General features: G+C 34.8%; 1 protein-coding gene across 1 annotated transcript; it reads right to left on the reverse strand.

The window, feature by feature from the left end:
- Positions 1–12031: 12031 nt before the first annotated feature.
- Positions 12032–15908, reverse strand: LOC127133028 (uncharacterized). Its single transcript, XM_051061714.1, has 13 exons — positions 15772–15908; positions 15224–15401; positions 15059–15109; positions 14814–14944; positions 14325–14441; positions 14116–14235; positions 13879–13970; positions 13581–13753; positions 13415–13468; positions 13110–13219; positions 12836–12949; positions 12618–12746; positions 12032–12488 (listed from the first exon to the last, which is right to left on the reverse strand). Exons 2-13 carry the CDS (start codon positions 15398–15400, stop codon positions 12461–12463), a joined length of 1296 nt encoding a protein of 431 aa, XP_050917671.1. The 5' UTR covers position 15401; positions 15772–15908; the 3' UTR covers positions 12032–12460.
- Between the last annotated feature and the right edge of the window lie 227 nt (positions 15909–16135).

The following is a 16135-nucleotide window of genomic DNA, read 5'->3' on the forward strand; positions in this document are numbered from 1 at the left end:
ACAATGGATATTGAAGACGGTAGAAGGACTAGTGATCATTGTATTCAATGTAGCCTTTTTTCCATGTAAATTACCATTTTTCAACTTTTGTAAAGATCTATAGAGTCTTGTCTTTTACAAACTACCATTCTATTAAATAAAGTTGGGCATTTTATCCAATTGTTTCCACTCTTATTTTGTTCAGCCAAATAGAATTAAATTTTATTGTGATCATTTTTTAAATTAAAAAAAAAGCATATTTTCTTAAATAATAAATGCAAATTCTTTTGAAAAAAGGAGGAATCGATTTCATTAAGGAATATCAACAGCGGTTTGAAAAGAGGTAAGCCTTAAATGTGGAGCATTATTGGTTTTCCCCAAGCAGTTGGCGTGATCCCTTTTTCATCCCCAACAGCATTTCAGCAGCCGAGTTTGTTTGTTTTCCCTGCTAAGTTTGTATTTGCCTCCCGTGAGTTGTAGGCACGTCCTAGCAGCAATTCACACAGTTTGGCAGGATTTTGCTTCCCTACAAGTCGCCATCAGAGTTTTCCCTAACCTCTGTTAGCTCTGATTCTGAGCAGTGTTGTAGTTATCCCCTGCAGATTTGTCTCCCATTTAATATGGTGTTGACCTAAAATTCCTCGCAGAATTAGTGTTTCAGTTTCCTCAGCAGATCCTCTCCTCTTCTCCCCAACCTAAGGTTGAGCCTTTGAGATGGATGATTCTTGTGCATTCCTTTTGCACCTTATTCTCTCCAGCAGTTGTTTCCCTCCTGTGTGGATTGGCGAAGAATTGTATCGATGATTTAGACTAGTGACATTTGTATCATATATACATATACATATACATTCATTTCATTATTGCATTACTAATACACTTGGTGACTCATTATGTCTCTGATTCGCTGCTACGGTGGTAAACTTTTTCCCCCCATGCAGGTTTGGTTTGTCTGTCCTCTTTCAATTGTAGAGTGCCATCCCATTAAGCAAAAAGAGTTTAACCTTTCTCATTCCCCACTGAGTTATTTCCTCGTGGATGATTATTATTTCAGTTTCCTCCCCAGTCACTTACCTGGATGGAATCACTCCCCTTGAGTTATATCCTTATTGGTTTGAGTCTTTGATTGACTGTTTCTTTCTAGATCTTACCTAGATAGATGTTTTTGGTCCCTCTGAGAGTCTATTATCCAGTAACTAGTAATATTCTTCTCAATTTCCGTAGATTTTACTTTTTTCCCAATACCCAGCAAAAGTAACCATTTTCTCCCCAGCGGATTCGTTTTTAATGTTTCCCCAGGAAGTTTATCCTTGATATGTTCATCCTAACCGATGACGGATTTTTTCTTCCCCTGATTTGAGTTTAACCTTGATATGTTCATCCTAACCGATGACGGTTATTCTCGTTTTGGTATTCTACCCAATAAAAAGGTAGTTGTAATCCCTATTTTCTTTCCCCAAAGAGTTAATCCTTGATATGTTCATGCTAACCAGTGACAGGTTTCCTTCTCTTTGCGGTCTTCTGCCCAGTAACCGATAATTGTAAATCCTGCTTCCCTTTTGCAGAGTTTATCCTTGATATGTTCATCTTAACCGATGACGAATATTCTCTTTTTGGTATTCTATCTAGTAACTGATATATGTAATTCCCATTTCTCCCCTCGGAGTCTATCCTTTATATGTTCACTTTAATTAGTTGCGGATATTCTCTTTTCTTTTTGGTGTTCTATCCGGTATCCGATATATATAATCCCTACTTTTTCAGGCAGTTTATCCTTGATATGTTCATCTTAACCGGTGACGGGTATCCTTCCTGATGTCCCTAGGTGAGTCTATCCTTGATATGCTCATCCTAACCGATGACGGATATTCTTCCCCTTTGAGTCTATCCTTGATATGTTTACTTTAATCAGTGACGGATATTCTCTTCCTTTGCGGTCTTCTACCCAGTAACCGGTAGTTGTAAATCCTGTTTGGCTTTTCCCAACAGGTTATTCTTACCCAGTAATTGGTAGTGAATATACCTCATGTTTTCCCTCAGCGAGTCATCCTTGATATTTTTACCTTAACCGATAATGGATGTCCTCCCTACCAGATTATGTTGTCTCCTTACCCAGATATCGGTAATGGATAACATATTTTTGTTACTCCTGTGTTGAAGTACATTCTTCCCCAGTAGAGTTTGAGTGTTTATATACTTAGTGAGATCGTCGTTTCCTGTTTGGTTCGAGTATTTCAGTTTTCTTCTGATCTACCCGTTTCCCCGGTAGATGTTTTTCTTTCCCCGGCTGAGTCCTTCCATTGATTTATTTTCATGGAATCCCTCGTGTCCCCCAGCAATTTTAAGTCGTAGCCTGGCCTATGCACAACCTTTTTTCCCCAGAGTCTCTGTCTCCCCAGTAAGTTTTCCTTATGGAATGCATTACACTCCTGCAGACTTTCAGTCTCTCCGGATTCTTTCCTTTGTGGCAACATTTTTCCCCACAGAGATTATTTTAACATTCATATGATATACATCATGAGGCCTCTTAGGGACCAAAATTTGTTTCTATATGTTGTTATTTAAGTCCATTCTACTGAGTCGATGAAAAGATTTTAACCTTCATCTCCTCAGCTAGAACGTCCTAAAATATGGGCAGCTGTAAGACCCCAATTTTGACCCTAAGATCCCTCATGTTATTCTCATCATATGCATTAGCATTGGGATCACACCTTGGCATCCTCCTTACCCCTCATCCATTGGGTTTGTATTGGGAGAGATTACCAAGCACATTTGATTGTATCATACTTCATTTTTCTTTGTTTACTAATCAAATTACCAAAATATGTCATTGTATAATTTAACTCTCTTGTAGGTAGTGCAGATGCTCACTTATGCTCTATCGAGCTCATATCTAGGGTTTTAGACCCTCATTGCAAGGAGCTCAATCAAGAAATGGTTTACTATGGCTCTAAGTATCATATATTAATCCCCGTGATTTTCACATGTTATTTTAATCAAAAGTTTGAAGTTGGTTTGCCTTGGAAACCCTAATTCATCTGGGTATCTTATGTGACTTCTTCAACAAGTTTCTTCAACATTTGATCAAATATTTTAAGGGGTACTTCACATTTCATCATATTATGCATATATAATCCTCCATGAGTCTGAAAAGTCCAGAGAATATCAAGCTAGAAAATTGGTTCATGGCGGTTGACCAAAGGAAGTCAACTGGTCAAAATTGGGGTTCCCTAGACCCTATCTCCTACAATTTTTATCATATGAAAATTATTCCAAGATCAAAGTTACTCTAAATTACATTCCAAACAACTTTCATGTTGAGGTCAAAATCTATTTTTGGTTATAAAGTCAATTGTTAGTGTGAAAGATTATAGGTCATTTTGCCTAAACCCTAATTTGGAGGTCAACTTCCCAAGACCATAACTTGCTCAATCTTTATGAGATGAAATTTATTCAGGTTTCAAAATCATTAAAGATGTCTTCTTCAAATTTTATGTTTGGAGGAATAGCAAGTTCAACTTGCAAATGCATGTGATATGAGGATACATTATAGGTCATTTTGGGTCAATACCATTGAACACGTGATTTTCCCCAACTTCTAAAATGTATAACTCCTTCATGCTAAATCCAAATGAGGTCAAATATGTGACCAATTTGAAGGAATTTGAGAGAGCTACAACTTTGATTAAGGAACCTTTCTCATTTTAAGTCCATAGAAAAAGTTACTCAATGTGGAAGAAGTGAATATATGGCTTGACACTTAGAAATTTTTTTGATATATTTGATTTTCCAAACTTCCACCTCAAAATTCATCATGATCCAAGCTTCAAATGAAAACGTGTTCAACATTAAAGTTGTTCCTCTTGATTTAAACTTTCTAAACAGTCCACTTTCAAACCCTTTGGACAAAGTATGAGTGACTTGCATATGGCTTAAAGTTGGATGACCATTTGGCACGATTGAACTTCCATCTTCCATAAACAAATACATGGCTTGTTAACATGACTTCAGCAATGCTTACACATGATTTTGGACCTGAATGAATCAGTACATGGGCCTATCACATGCCCATGCATCCATGCAAAGTGAAATTGCTATTTTTGAAAGTTTGAAACAAGTGTGCAAATAATAATGCCTTGGCTATAAATAGAAGCTCTTTCACTCTGAATTGAGGACCCTTGCGCGCCAGCTTTGAATCCCTAGCCCTAGACACCTTCATTCATAGGATAACCTTGAGGAATTCCATTAGAAATCGAGTTTAAATTTCCATTATTTTGAGATTCAAAACTCCAAGAGTCCTACTTCTTTTTTTATTCATTTCCACTCCACCAAGCATCCAGATAAAGCCAAGCACAATTGAGAGCAAGATTGTGGCCATCTGAAGCCAAGTACAAGGTGATTTTCTCAAATTTACTCCCTTTTTTTCTTCCTGCCTTGTCATCATTGATGAACTTCTTTTAATTTTGGATTATGTATCTTTGCTTTTAAGGTTCCTGCCCACACAACTTCCTTATCTATCAAAATTATTCATTTCCACTTTAGCATGAGAGCCTTGTCAAAAGTTTCAATATCCTTAACATTTAGGCCACCATCCTCTTTAGCACTGCAAACCTTCTTCAGATTACCCAGTGAATTGTTTTTCTATTTCCTAAACCATTCCACAAAAAGTTGTACTGAATTCTTATAATCTCTTTCAACACTTTGAGTGGAGCTTTATAAAAGGAAAATGTATAAATTGGAATAGAATTGAGCACTACATTTATCATAACTACTCTCCCACTAATAGTTAGGTATCTTCCCTTACAAAGAGAGAACATCTTTTTCAACTTATCTACTACTGAATTCCAAATACAATCTATTCTTGGGCTAGATCCAACCTACACACCCAAGAACTTAAAAGGAAGCCTATCTACACAGCAAGACAAAATAAATGAGTCTACCTGCATGAGATTATTCTTCACATTGATTTCATAGATTTTACTTTTGAAAAAATTGACATACAAATCAGAAATTAATTCAAACCCTCTTAGAACTTTCTTGACATTCCACAGATTTCTCCAAATGCCTTCTCCTAAGATGACTCTGTCCTATGTAAGTTGAAGGATGTCAAACTTGACATCCTCATTCACATGGAAGCCTCTGAATTTCCCTATTTCCACTGCCTTCTTCATCAAACCTGTGATCCCCTCCATAGCTATCACAAAGATAAAAGGGATATAGGATCCCCCTACCTTAACCATCTTCCAACAAGAAAGTCCTTTGAGGCATTGCCATTCACCAACACTGACTAGTACTACTGAAGATACAAGCCTTCATCCAAGCCTTCCATTTATAACTAGAGCACATCCTATTGGTCATATACCTAAGGTAGATCCTGTAGCGATAAATTCATGACCATTAAGTTATGGATAAACTTAACGTCGATAAAACCAGAGTCGCCACCACGCTTTTATTTTTTCCAAAGGAAAAGGGAAAAGTACGAACAAAACACAACGATAATAAGTTTTCAAATCAAAACTAATAAAATGCCAGAGATTACAAGTAAGGGGGTTGATTACACAGAGGGAAGGTGTTAGCACCCAAAGTGTCTTAGGTACTCCTAGGGAGCCCTTTTTTTTATGTGTGTATGTGTTTTTTGGTATAAAAGATATTTGCAATAAATAGAATGTGGGGATGAGAAAAGAATTCATTAATTATAGTTTTTTGTTTGACGAGACCTTCGAACTTGTGCCTACGTACCAACATAAAATGAGGGTTCAAAACCTCGTAGTTCGTGGTGTCAATTTCAAAGTGAGTGAATTGCTTTTAACAAAAATTTAAGTTTGAAAGAGGCACAAAAGGCCTAAAACAGTTTGAATGAGTGTTAGTTCTTTTTGTCTTTTGAAATTTTAAATCAATATGGTTAAGTTCATTTACAAGTTTGATTAAGAAAAAGAGTTCAAAAATGCAATGGCATAAGGCCAAAGTTTCTAGTTTGCAATAAAGTATAAGTTTAGAAATCGCAAGCAAAGAAGGTTTTTCCAAAGAGGGAGAGATTTGAAATTTAAGAAGTGGGAGGAGATGAAGAGACTAATCTTAAGCAAAAATTTAAAAGTTAAGAGTTGAAAAGATCGGACCAATGGGATGCAATCCAATAGACAAGAATGTCATATATAAACCCACTTTTCCTTTGGACTTTAAATTAAGCAATATTAATAAGCAAGCAAGAAGAAGAACAAGGCATCAAATAAAGATAGTCACATCAAAGCTAGCAACTTCATAGTATTCTTCATAAACTTCCCCATGTATCAGATGACATACTCCTTGAATGTCTCAAAATAAGGCATTAGACACTGGTTCAAAGTAGCATTTGTATAAAGACCGTGTAGCTGATGAACTCATGTGGATCTCAATACTTGCATCAGATGAAAATTTAAATCACAAGAACTTGGTTTCAGAAATGTTGGCATTGGCCAAGTCCTTTTGCATAGGGAATGTTTCCTAATTCTAAGTCCAAAGCTCATATCAAATCCAACAGTTCACACAAACATTTTTTAGGGTTTTTGTTGTTTATTAAGTATTTTAAGGTCCTAAGACCACAAACACAAACAAGATACACAAACAAAAATCACAATATATGGCTCAAGTGAGCAAAGGGAAAATGATATTAAAATAAACAAGTTAAATGATATGTAAAATGGCAAATGATAAATGGCTTGAATTTAAATTGCATAAATTAAATAACTTGAAATTTAAAGCAATTATAACAGAAGTTAGCCAAAGGTTAGTTGATTAGATGTTAGTGGAGTTTTGCTTTTCAATTGTTTAAGTCATTCTTTGGAGAACAGTCAACCCTCTACTCACAAGCATGGATCCTTGAACCAAGACATCTTCCAAAGGAAGGAAAAAATACCAAGTTTCCACACAATACCATGAAAGGGGGAAGACTTACAATCTCACTTACTAGAATGATATGCCTTTGGGTCAAGATTTAACGTTATATTAAGCAATCGTAATTGGACTTATGTAGAAGTCACAACTATCTGAGACCGGGCAATAGAAATTTTGGTGTTAATGCATGTTAGAGATATGGTATAATGAACCACACTCCTAAAACATACCACACACAAAAAGAAAAAATGATCAAAGGATGGACCTAATCTCATCCATACTTGTATTGGTTCATCTAACATGAAGTTATTGATGAACCAATTAGACTTAGGATATTGAGATGTCATTGGCCAATGGAAGGGATGTGATAGAAAGGGATTGAAGATGAAGAGGGGGGGGGGGGGAATGAGACAAACACAAATTGGTCATGGGAGGAAATTTATCAAATTAAAATCATTCATTCACTTTGGTAGATGAAACGTATATTTCATCAATCCCCTAAATCCAATTATTTTAATCCAACAAAAGTCAAATCAACCTTGATCAAGGCCTAAGCACATAGTCAAACTTCACAAGTCAATAAAAATGGCTGAACATAATTTTCACACAATTAGACAATTAAAAATAAAATTAAAATGCATTAAATTAAATTATGTTTGATCAAAAACATAACACCTCTTCAAAACACCAAACAAATGGCCAAGAGATTTATCATAGGTTAAACAAGGTCAAAGGACCTTGGAGAAAAAAATTCATTATTTTTGAAAAGTCAAAAGTATTTCTAAACAATTAAAAAAATGCACAAAAACAATTAAATCATGAAAATTTTCAATATTGATCCAAAAAATCATTTTAATTCAGAAAATGAAAGAGAAAAATATTTGAAATTTTTTGGTGAAAGTCCCATATTTTTTGGATCACTAATGAAATTAATATGAATTAATGAAAAATAAGCAATTAAATGGAATATTCAGAAATTCAAAAAAACGTGAGTCATCTGTTCTCCCTCATTAATTGAGGTGGCAGATCAGATGGATGGAAGCGTGCGTTCCACATGCACTGCAGTCAACTGTCCCACACACGTGGTAATCAAAAGCAACGCCCAAGATTAAAACATTTTAAAAGGCTCATATGGTTGAGATGTTTGCCAACACATCGCCGGAGCCAGAGCTCGGGTCTTCTTCTCCAGTGGACCTCACCGGATTGGTCCACCTTCAACCATCACCAAAATGAAAAAGCAATACATGGATTTAAAGAAAAAATGCTCATGAACTCGAATTTGGCCTCAATTTTGTCAAATTCCAAGTATATGAAAAGATACAGGGATTTGAATTTTGAGGATCATGAACTGAGTTGCTTCGATTTGACCTCAAAGCAACTCAATCTTGTTACCTACATTGTTAGGACTTAAGCAAACCAAAAATCAACAAGAATAGTGGAGAATTGAGAGAGAATCAATGAGAAGAAGTTGATGAAATCTCACCTTCGAGGAACTTCAGAATTGCTTGATTTGGCTTCCAATTTGGCTTGGCTTGACTCTAGAAGCTTGCAGAAGATGATTTGAATGGTTAGAAAGCTTGGACTCTTGGAGTTTCAATCCTAAAATAGAAGGAGAATTGAAACTTGGTTTCTCAATAAACCTTCAAGATTATCCTTTCAATGGTGTTTGGGGAAGAAGGGGGTCGAAGCTTGGGTAAGAGGGATCCCAATTCTGATCATCAAGGGTCATATTTATAGCCAATGTGAATGATATTTGCACACTTCCAAATTTGGCAAATTTTCAAATTCTCCCTTGATGGATGCATGTGTATGCATGAGGCCCATGAAATGATGCCATCTGATCCAAAATCCAATATGCAATGTGCTGAAATCATGTTGGAAACTCATGCAAGTGTGTGTGGAAAATGGAACTTGAAATCATCCAAATGGTGCTTCAACTTACACCCATGCGCAAGTACCTTATACTTTGTCTAAATGAGATGATCTTGGATGTTTTGGAAAGGTGAGATCAAGGGGAACAACTTTCATGTTGAACACGTTTTCATTTGAAGCTTGGATCATGATGAATTTTGAGGTGGAAGTTTGAGAAATCAAACATATTTGAAAATTTTCTAAGTCCCAAGTCAAATATTCACTTCTTCCACCTTGAATAACTTTTTCTATAGACTTCAAATGAGAAAAGTTCCTTCATTAAAGTTGTATCTATTTCAAACCTATTTAGTTTGGTCACAAATTTTACCTCATTTGGATTTGGCATGAAGGAGTTATGCATTTTAGAAGTTGAGGAAACTCACTTGTTCAATGGTATTGGCCCAAAATGACCTATAATGTTTCCTCTTGAAACATGCATTTGAAAGTTGAATTTGCACTTACTCCAAACATCAAAGTTGAAGTAGACATATTAAATTTGATTATTCAATTTGAATGGATTTCATATCATAAAAATTGAGCAAGTTATGGTCTTGGGAAGTTGACCTCGAAACTAGGGGTTAGACAAAATGACCTATAATCTTTCACCATAAAAAATTGACTTTCTAAGCAAAGCTAGCTCTTGACTTCAACATGAAAGTTGTTTGTAATGTCATTTAGAGTAAAGTTTCTCTTGGAATCATTTTCATATGACAAAAATTATAGGAGATAGGGTCTAGGGAACCCCAGTTTTGACCAATTGACTTCCTCTGGTCAACCACCATGAACCAACTTGCTAGCTTGACATTTTCTTGACTTTTGGGACTCATGGAGGATCATATATGCATAAGATGATGTAAGGTGAATTATTCCTTGAGATATTTGATCAATTATTGAAGAAACTTGTTGAAGAAGTCACATAAGATACCAGATGAATTTGGGTTTCCCAGGCAAACCAACTCCAAACTCTTGATGATTTCTTGATCAAAATAACATGTTAAGATCATGGGGATCCATATATGATACTTAAAGTCAATTTAAATCAATTCTTGATTGAGATCCTTGCATTGAGGGTCTCAAACCCTAAATATGAGCTTGATAGAGCATATGTGAGCATACACACTACCTACAAAAGAGTTAAACTATACAATAACATATTTTTGGTATTTTGGTTAGTAAATAAAAAAAATAAAGAATGATAGAATCAAAAGTATTTGGTGACCTCTCCCAATGCAAACCCAATGAATGAGGGGTAAGAAGGATGCCAAGTTGTGATCCCAATGCTAATGCATATGATGAGATAACATTAGGGATCTTAGGGTCAAAATTAGGGTCTTACAGATCCAACTCACACTGTCATAAATTCTTTCAAAATCTACTTTTATTACCATATAGTCCCTCCTCTCTCTTTTTTCTAAATCCATGACTTCATTCACCACCAAAACACCATCATATATATGTCTACCTGGAGCAAAAGCAAACTGATTTTTAAAGACAACCTTCCCTAGTACCCTTTTATGTATTGAAGTAAGGATTTTTGCTATGATCTTGTACAAGAAACCAACTAAGAAAATAGGCTTGAATTTATTAAATTCAGAGATGGAGGTTTTTTTTATCTTAGGTATAAGGATTAAAAAAAAGGTTGTAATAACCTTAGATAGCTTGGCATTAGAATGAAACTCTTTCACAAATCTAAAAAATATCCTCCTTAGTTGTTTCCCAACAACTCTTCAAGATCAAAACTAACACCATTTGGCCGAGTCAGAGTTTCTGTTGCCTAACAACTCCAAACTAACAGCTTCCTTAATTTTCTCATAATAAAAAAATCAAGGATTCTCTCTCTTTTTCTTATAGACCTTGCAGCTCTACTACATATATAACGTACCTTTTATGGTTCAATTCTTCGAACTTAGCAGTAACAATTCTTTTAATTCATCTTCAAGCACCGTCTTTATTTTGGTGAGTTGATTTATCAATATTTGAAAATCTCTCAAGTGTTCAAAAACACTTTGGATTTCTCTATACTTGAGGTTCATCAATCTCCGAATAAAAGAGACTTTATTCTAGACTATTTTTTTCTTGTTTAAGGTTTTTAATTTCGTCCATAATATGTACGCAAATGTTTCTTACGCAATATGATGAAAGACACTTTGATTTATCTATTGTCGAATTTGTCTGACTGTTTTCCTGTTCAGCAAATTCTAATCATCATCAAACTTTTTGATTGGCTTTGTCCCTTATTTTGCAATACAAATTTTTGCAATAGAGTATGTCTTCCATTTTGAACTTCTAAATAGAGTAGTTTGAACATATTAACTTAATCATTTTTGGATGTCGTCGAGATAGATGTGTCCACTGTGAATAATATAAGTTAAAATATGTAGTGAGTTGAAGCTCTGATAAGACTTGATGAAAAAGATATCAAGTAAAACACATAATAGATGGTCAACAGATATTTATCTCAGAATCGTACTTTTCTCACACTAACAATGGAACAACAAGAATATACTCTATGTAAATGAACGAGAATATAAAAATGATTATTATAATCTCACCAACATAAATTGTAGTTAAACACTTTGTTTGTTTTTTTCTTAGACTTTCACTCCGATGATATTATAATGAAAAAAAGTATGTTTTTATAGTCAACGCATGCAATAAATAGATCCTTATAATATAAGGAGAAGTTTTCTCTTTTTCTTTCAATTAGTTTACTAAAAGTTTTCTCATCTGTTATAATGTTTACTCCTTATTTTTTTCTCCTCCTAAAGAGGAAATCCACATTTTTTTTCTTTATACAGTGAGAGTGGTTAAACCAGCCCGCGTGGGATGATGCGCGTAATACGGATAGCTGTTGAATCTAATCACACAGAGGTAGACGTGTCTGGAGAATAAAAAGCTTGTTCTTGATGAATAATAGTCTGTTCTTGATGAACGAGGGATCACGTGCTCCACGCGCTATACTGCCTGGTGGTGCTCTTAGACCTTTCCTTTTGCGTTTTGCGTTCTCTTAAGTTTTAGAACCTAAATGGCAATCGTGATGTTGAAATTAAACGCACAAATATTTTGAAGATAAATTTCAAAGAATCAAATTGATGTAGCTGAACAAATTCAAACAGGTTTTGAAAGATCAATGCATGTGCATTATGATAACTTCCAAATCGAATTTAAGCAAACATAAACACAGATAGCTCATTCATGAGTCACTAAATAAATGTTAAGCAGAATTTATTCAAATAGTATTCATTTTACTTTCCAATGTAATACTTTGAGCTATGCCAACAACCTAAATTGCATTCTGTCTGTTTTTCTGCAATGGAGTAACAATTGAATTTGTATTGATCATTGACTATACCTAGTGGAGATTTTTCTCATTACAGACAAGATAATTACACTTCCCTGCGCACTTTTTGCGCTTCTCGACACACTTTTTTTTTACAATGCAACATGTTTTTCTTGCTTCTAATGAAATTGCTTTTGAAGCATCTCAAAATCCAAAACAAATAAACTATACAGTCAGTTCTATACAAGTAATTATTTCCTTGGAATGCAAGTTTCTTTCCTTTTCTTCTTTCTTCCTTTTCTATAGCACGCCGATCAGATAGTTTCACTTCACAATTAAAGCTCTCAAATATATAATACACAAGATAACACGACCCAACTCGGATAGATCCTCGAAATCTAGATACGCTACGACATTGTCAGGTTACATGATGGAGCAGCTTTCACCATGCCTGTAAAGTAATATCCATGTGATCATGTTATTATACTACTAATGTTAAAGTAAAAAAACAAATAATCTTTCATCTTTTAAAATACTAGTGTCAAATTCTGTGAAAAAGAGGAGGATCCAAAGATTTTACCTTTTTCTTTCATCTTCATATTTACTGAGAACTTCCTCATATTTTAGCCAAAGAGTGCTTGTATCCTGAGGGTTCACATTTTTCGGTCCTACAAAATATGCCTGAACGAAAAAATCCGGAGTTCTTTCCCTGAATCACAATCATTGAATTGAACATGAATTAGTCAAGAATAAACACTTATTTTAATTCTGCGAAAATGGGCGAGTACTCATTCGTACCTTCCTTCATATTCTGATAACCATGCCACATAGGCAGCACCAAAGTACATGGACACAAATGGATTGCTGAGATCATCAACAGATTCAAGTTTGTAAGCTCTGAAGCCCAATTCCCTGAACAAAACACCACATTTCAATTGTAAGTGAAGAAACAACAGCATTGCTTGCAGTAGAAGAAAGCATCTAGAAAGGCCAGATTTTACGTGTGAAACAAAACTAAATTTTGGAGTTTTCCAAGATTTAGTAAATATATTTCGAGCACACAGATACATACAAGTAAAGCCAAAAAGCAGTGGAATAGTCGATCCCCATTATTCCAGGCCTTGGTTCAACTCCATGTACAAAGCGCATGCTAGCAACCTCGCCAATGGCACAAAGTACTGTCTGTGCGCCAAACAATATTCAGAAAAAGAAAAAGGAAGGAATGAACATTTGAGGTATTTGTGAAAAGAGAACACCGAAAGTGTTTGCAACTTTTTAAACGTGTTCAATGTATGTGTTGTAGGCATACTTGAATTGCATTTAGTTTTATCATTTCTAATTTACGATAATCAAACTTCTCCAGTTGAGTATACTTACAGATTTAGTTTTTGGGTTGCTGAGGTATCTGATTAGAATTATATCTGCAACTGCCTGTAAGAAAAGATTAATATATCATAAGGATATGCATTTCTCTTTAGAAAGCTAGTGTGGTCTTGCAAAGTCAAGTTTCATTCTAAGTTGCATTCAGTTAGTAGATTCCTACCTTCATTTCCACGCGGGAAAGATACGGTCTCTTTTTTTCATCTTGAGAAAAACGCACCTTTCCACGCGTTTCTTTGGATTTAGTCCATACTTTTCGAACTGCAGGATGATTCCACATAGCATTCATGTCATCTGGAGAAGTTCTGGAATCCCAATAAATATCATCGTTTGCATCTTCAGTAAAAACATACCGAAAAATTTGTCAGGCAATATAAGCTATGCAAGTAAAGGTGTACGTAGTAAGAAGTTTATTCGGATAACATGTTGAAATGCGAGTATAAAGGGAGAAAGGAAGTGACCTTTTGATTGGTCTGAATGTTCAGGAGATCCAGTCTGAGAATGAACTGGAAGCCCAGAGTTGTTTAGTGGAGGATCATCGTCAACGGATTTTCTGCACAAGAAAGAAGAACTAGCAATAAGATATTTTGAAACAACACACTTGAATTTGAGTTCTTCGGATTTCCAACCCAGAAATAGATTTACATGCATTACATGCGTACATACAACAATTACCAACAAGAAAAATAAGGAAACACCTGCAGGGAAAACTTTCTTTGACAGCAAGATAACTTTTCCAATAACGCAGCGTTGATTTGTGAGTTGCCTTCTTCGTACCGCCTTTATATGCCCTTATCATAAACTCTTCATCTCTTTTGCTGCAAGAAATGTTCATCAATATGATAAATGTTTCAGAAAAAACTTTTCATACCGTATACGTAAATCACGTGAAATATACATAACTTACTTGTTATCAAAGCTTGACAGCCATTTAAGATAGGCAGCAGCAAAATATACATTTATGAAAGGTTTGAATAGGTATTCTATATTCTCTTCTGCAGCATATGAATGATAACCTAATTCACTGTAAGCTGCATTAACCTCGGTGAACCATAACACAGCGATGAAATAAGGACTTTTTTACAAGTAAATATCCAATTTGGCCCTTGAAATTGTTGTACTATATCAACCTAGTCTCTCACATTATCTATGATGTTGTAAAATGTTAATTGGGTCTATCCCTCGGTTGGTATTCGTCAAAGATGCATTTGATAACAAGTTCAGATTCGGTATAAACTTGATTAACCTTTTAGAACTCCAGGAATTATTTTGGAATATTGATAATGTGGAAGACTAAGTTGATACGGTTTTACAATTTCAGGACTGATTCGGATATTTGCTCGACTTTTTACAGTTATTCGGTGTATGAAATAACCGATCTACACCTAATTAGTACCTTATCAACCATTCCACAGTTTTTGGTAGAAGTTGCATAAGCCCTACATTAGGCTCTTTAGATTTGTAGGGAGTGTTCATAACAAGTAGGATTCTGTCACTTTCAAGTTCAGCAATAGCACAAATCATGCCCTACAATAAGGATAAAATATGAACCTTACAAACCATAATGATCTCGACATTTCTTAACAAATAAGTTATCATTTCTAAACGATGGCATGATATGACAAAATACTAAAGACATACAGGATTTATTTCCGACTGAAAGTGCCGGTTAATAACAATGTCGGCTACAGCCTGAAAATACACAAAATGACGCAAACTAAAAAACCCGATTTTCAAAAATTGAGTTAAACTCAACCCAAATTTTAAGATGGTAATAGAGTCATATGATAGAGTGGTGTAATTTACCCTCATTTCAGTCTGTGTTAAATACGGCTGTCCATCAGGATCGCGAGAGAGGTGAACTTTCTGACCTTGTTCCTCGCCGGCTTTTAACCACTCGACACTAACTTCAGGTACATTCCACATTGCCTCTAAATCCTCAGGATCAACACAATCATCCCAATAGGTGAAGCTATAGGCCATCCTGAAATATCAAATTACAGAAAAGAAATTTGATAGACCTTTATATCGCAGTCGACCGTCATAAAAAAAACAATCAAAATTGGAAATTGAATCAATTGTATTCCCTAAAACAAAGAAGCTACAAATATATAATATGGACAAATTCATCTTTCACATAAACCTAAAAACTCTGCTACATTTTAGGTCAAATCCAACAAAATAACATTGCATTGTCATAGAGAAAACATTGCTTGATAAACAAGCAATGATACAAATGATGAAACATGATAAGATTGGAAGAACCTATGTAGGAAACTCATATCATATAAACAATCATATAATTAATAATAGATCAATGTATTAAAAAAAAGAAAGAAAGAATGTGAATATACCTGGAAAGACAATAGCAATGTGATAGAGAAACCAGAAAGAGATGGTGATGAATGAATTTTTACCACCTAAATCATTAACAATGGTAGAATTGATTATAGATAATAATAAGGTGAATAACCGTGGCCAGGAATGAGGTGTTTGAGTAAATCCTCATTAAGTTGAAAATTATCCTTAACAACTTTTTTTATGGCAAAAGATCATTTCATAGCGAGAAACTGCATGCCACCGTGGTCGGTTAACGAAGTGACATTTTATTTTGTCATATATTTTATTTTATTAAAAAATAAGTTAAAAATAATTAATAATAGATCAAGAGGGAATGCTAGCATTGCTTTTTCACTCTACTTTGAACACTCTCTGGTG

The sequence above is a fragment of the Lathyrus oleraceus genome, chromosome 1 (genome assembly GCF_024323335.1).
Source record: "Lathyrus oleraceus cultivar Zhongwan6 chromosome 1, CAAS_Psat_ZW6_1.0, whole genome shotgun sequence".
NCBI classification, from domain to species: Eukaryota; Viridiplantae; Streptophyta; class Magnoliopsida; order Fabales; family Fabaceae; genus Lathyrus; species Lathyrus oleraceus.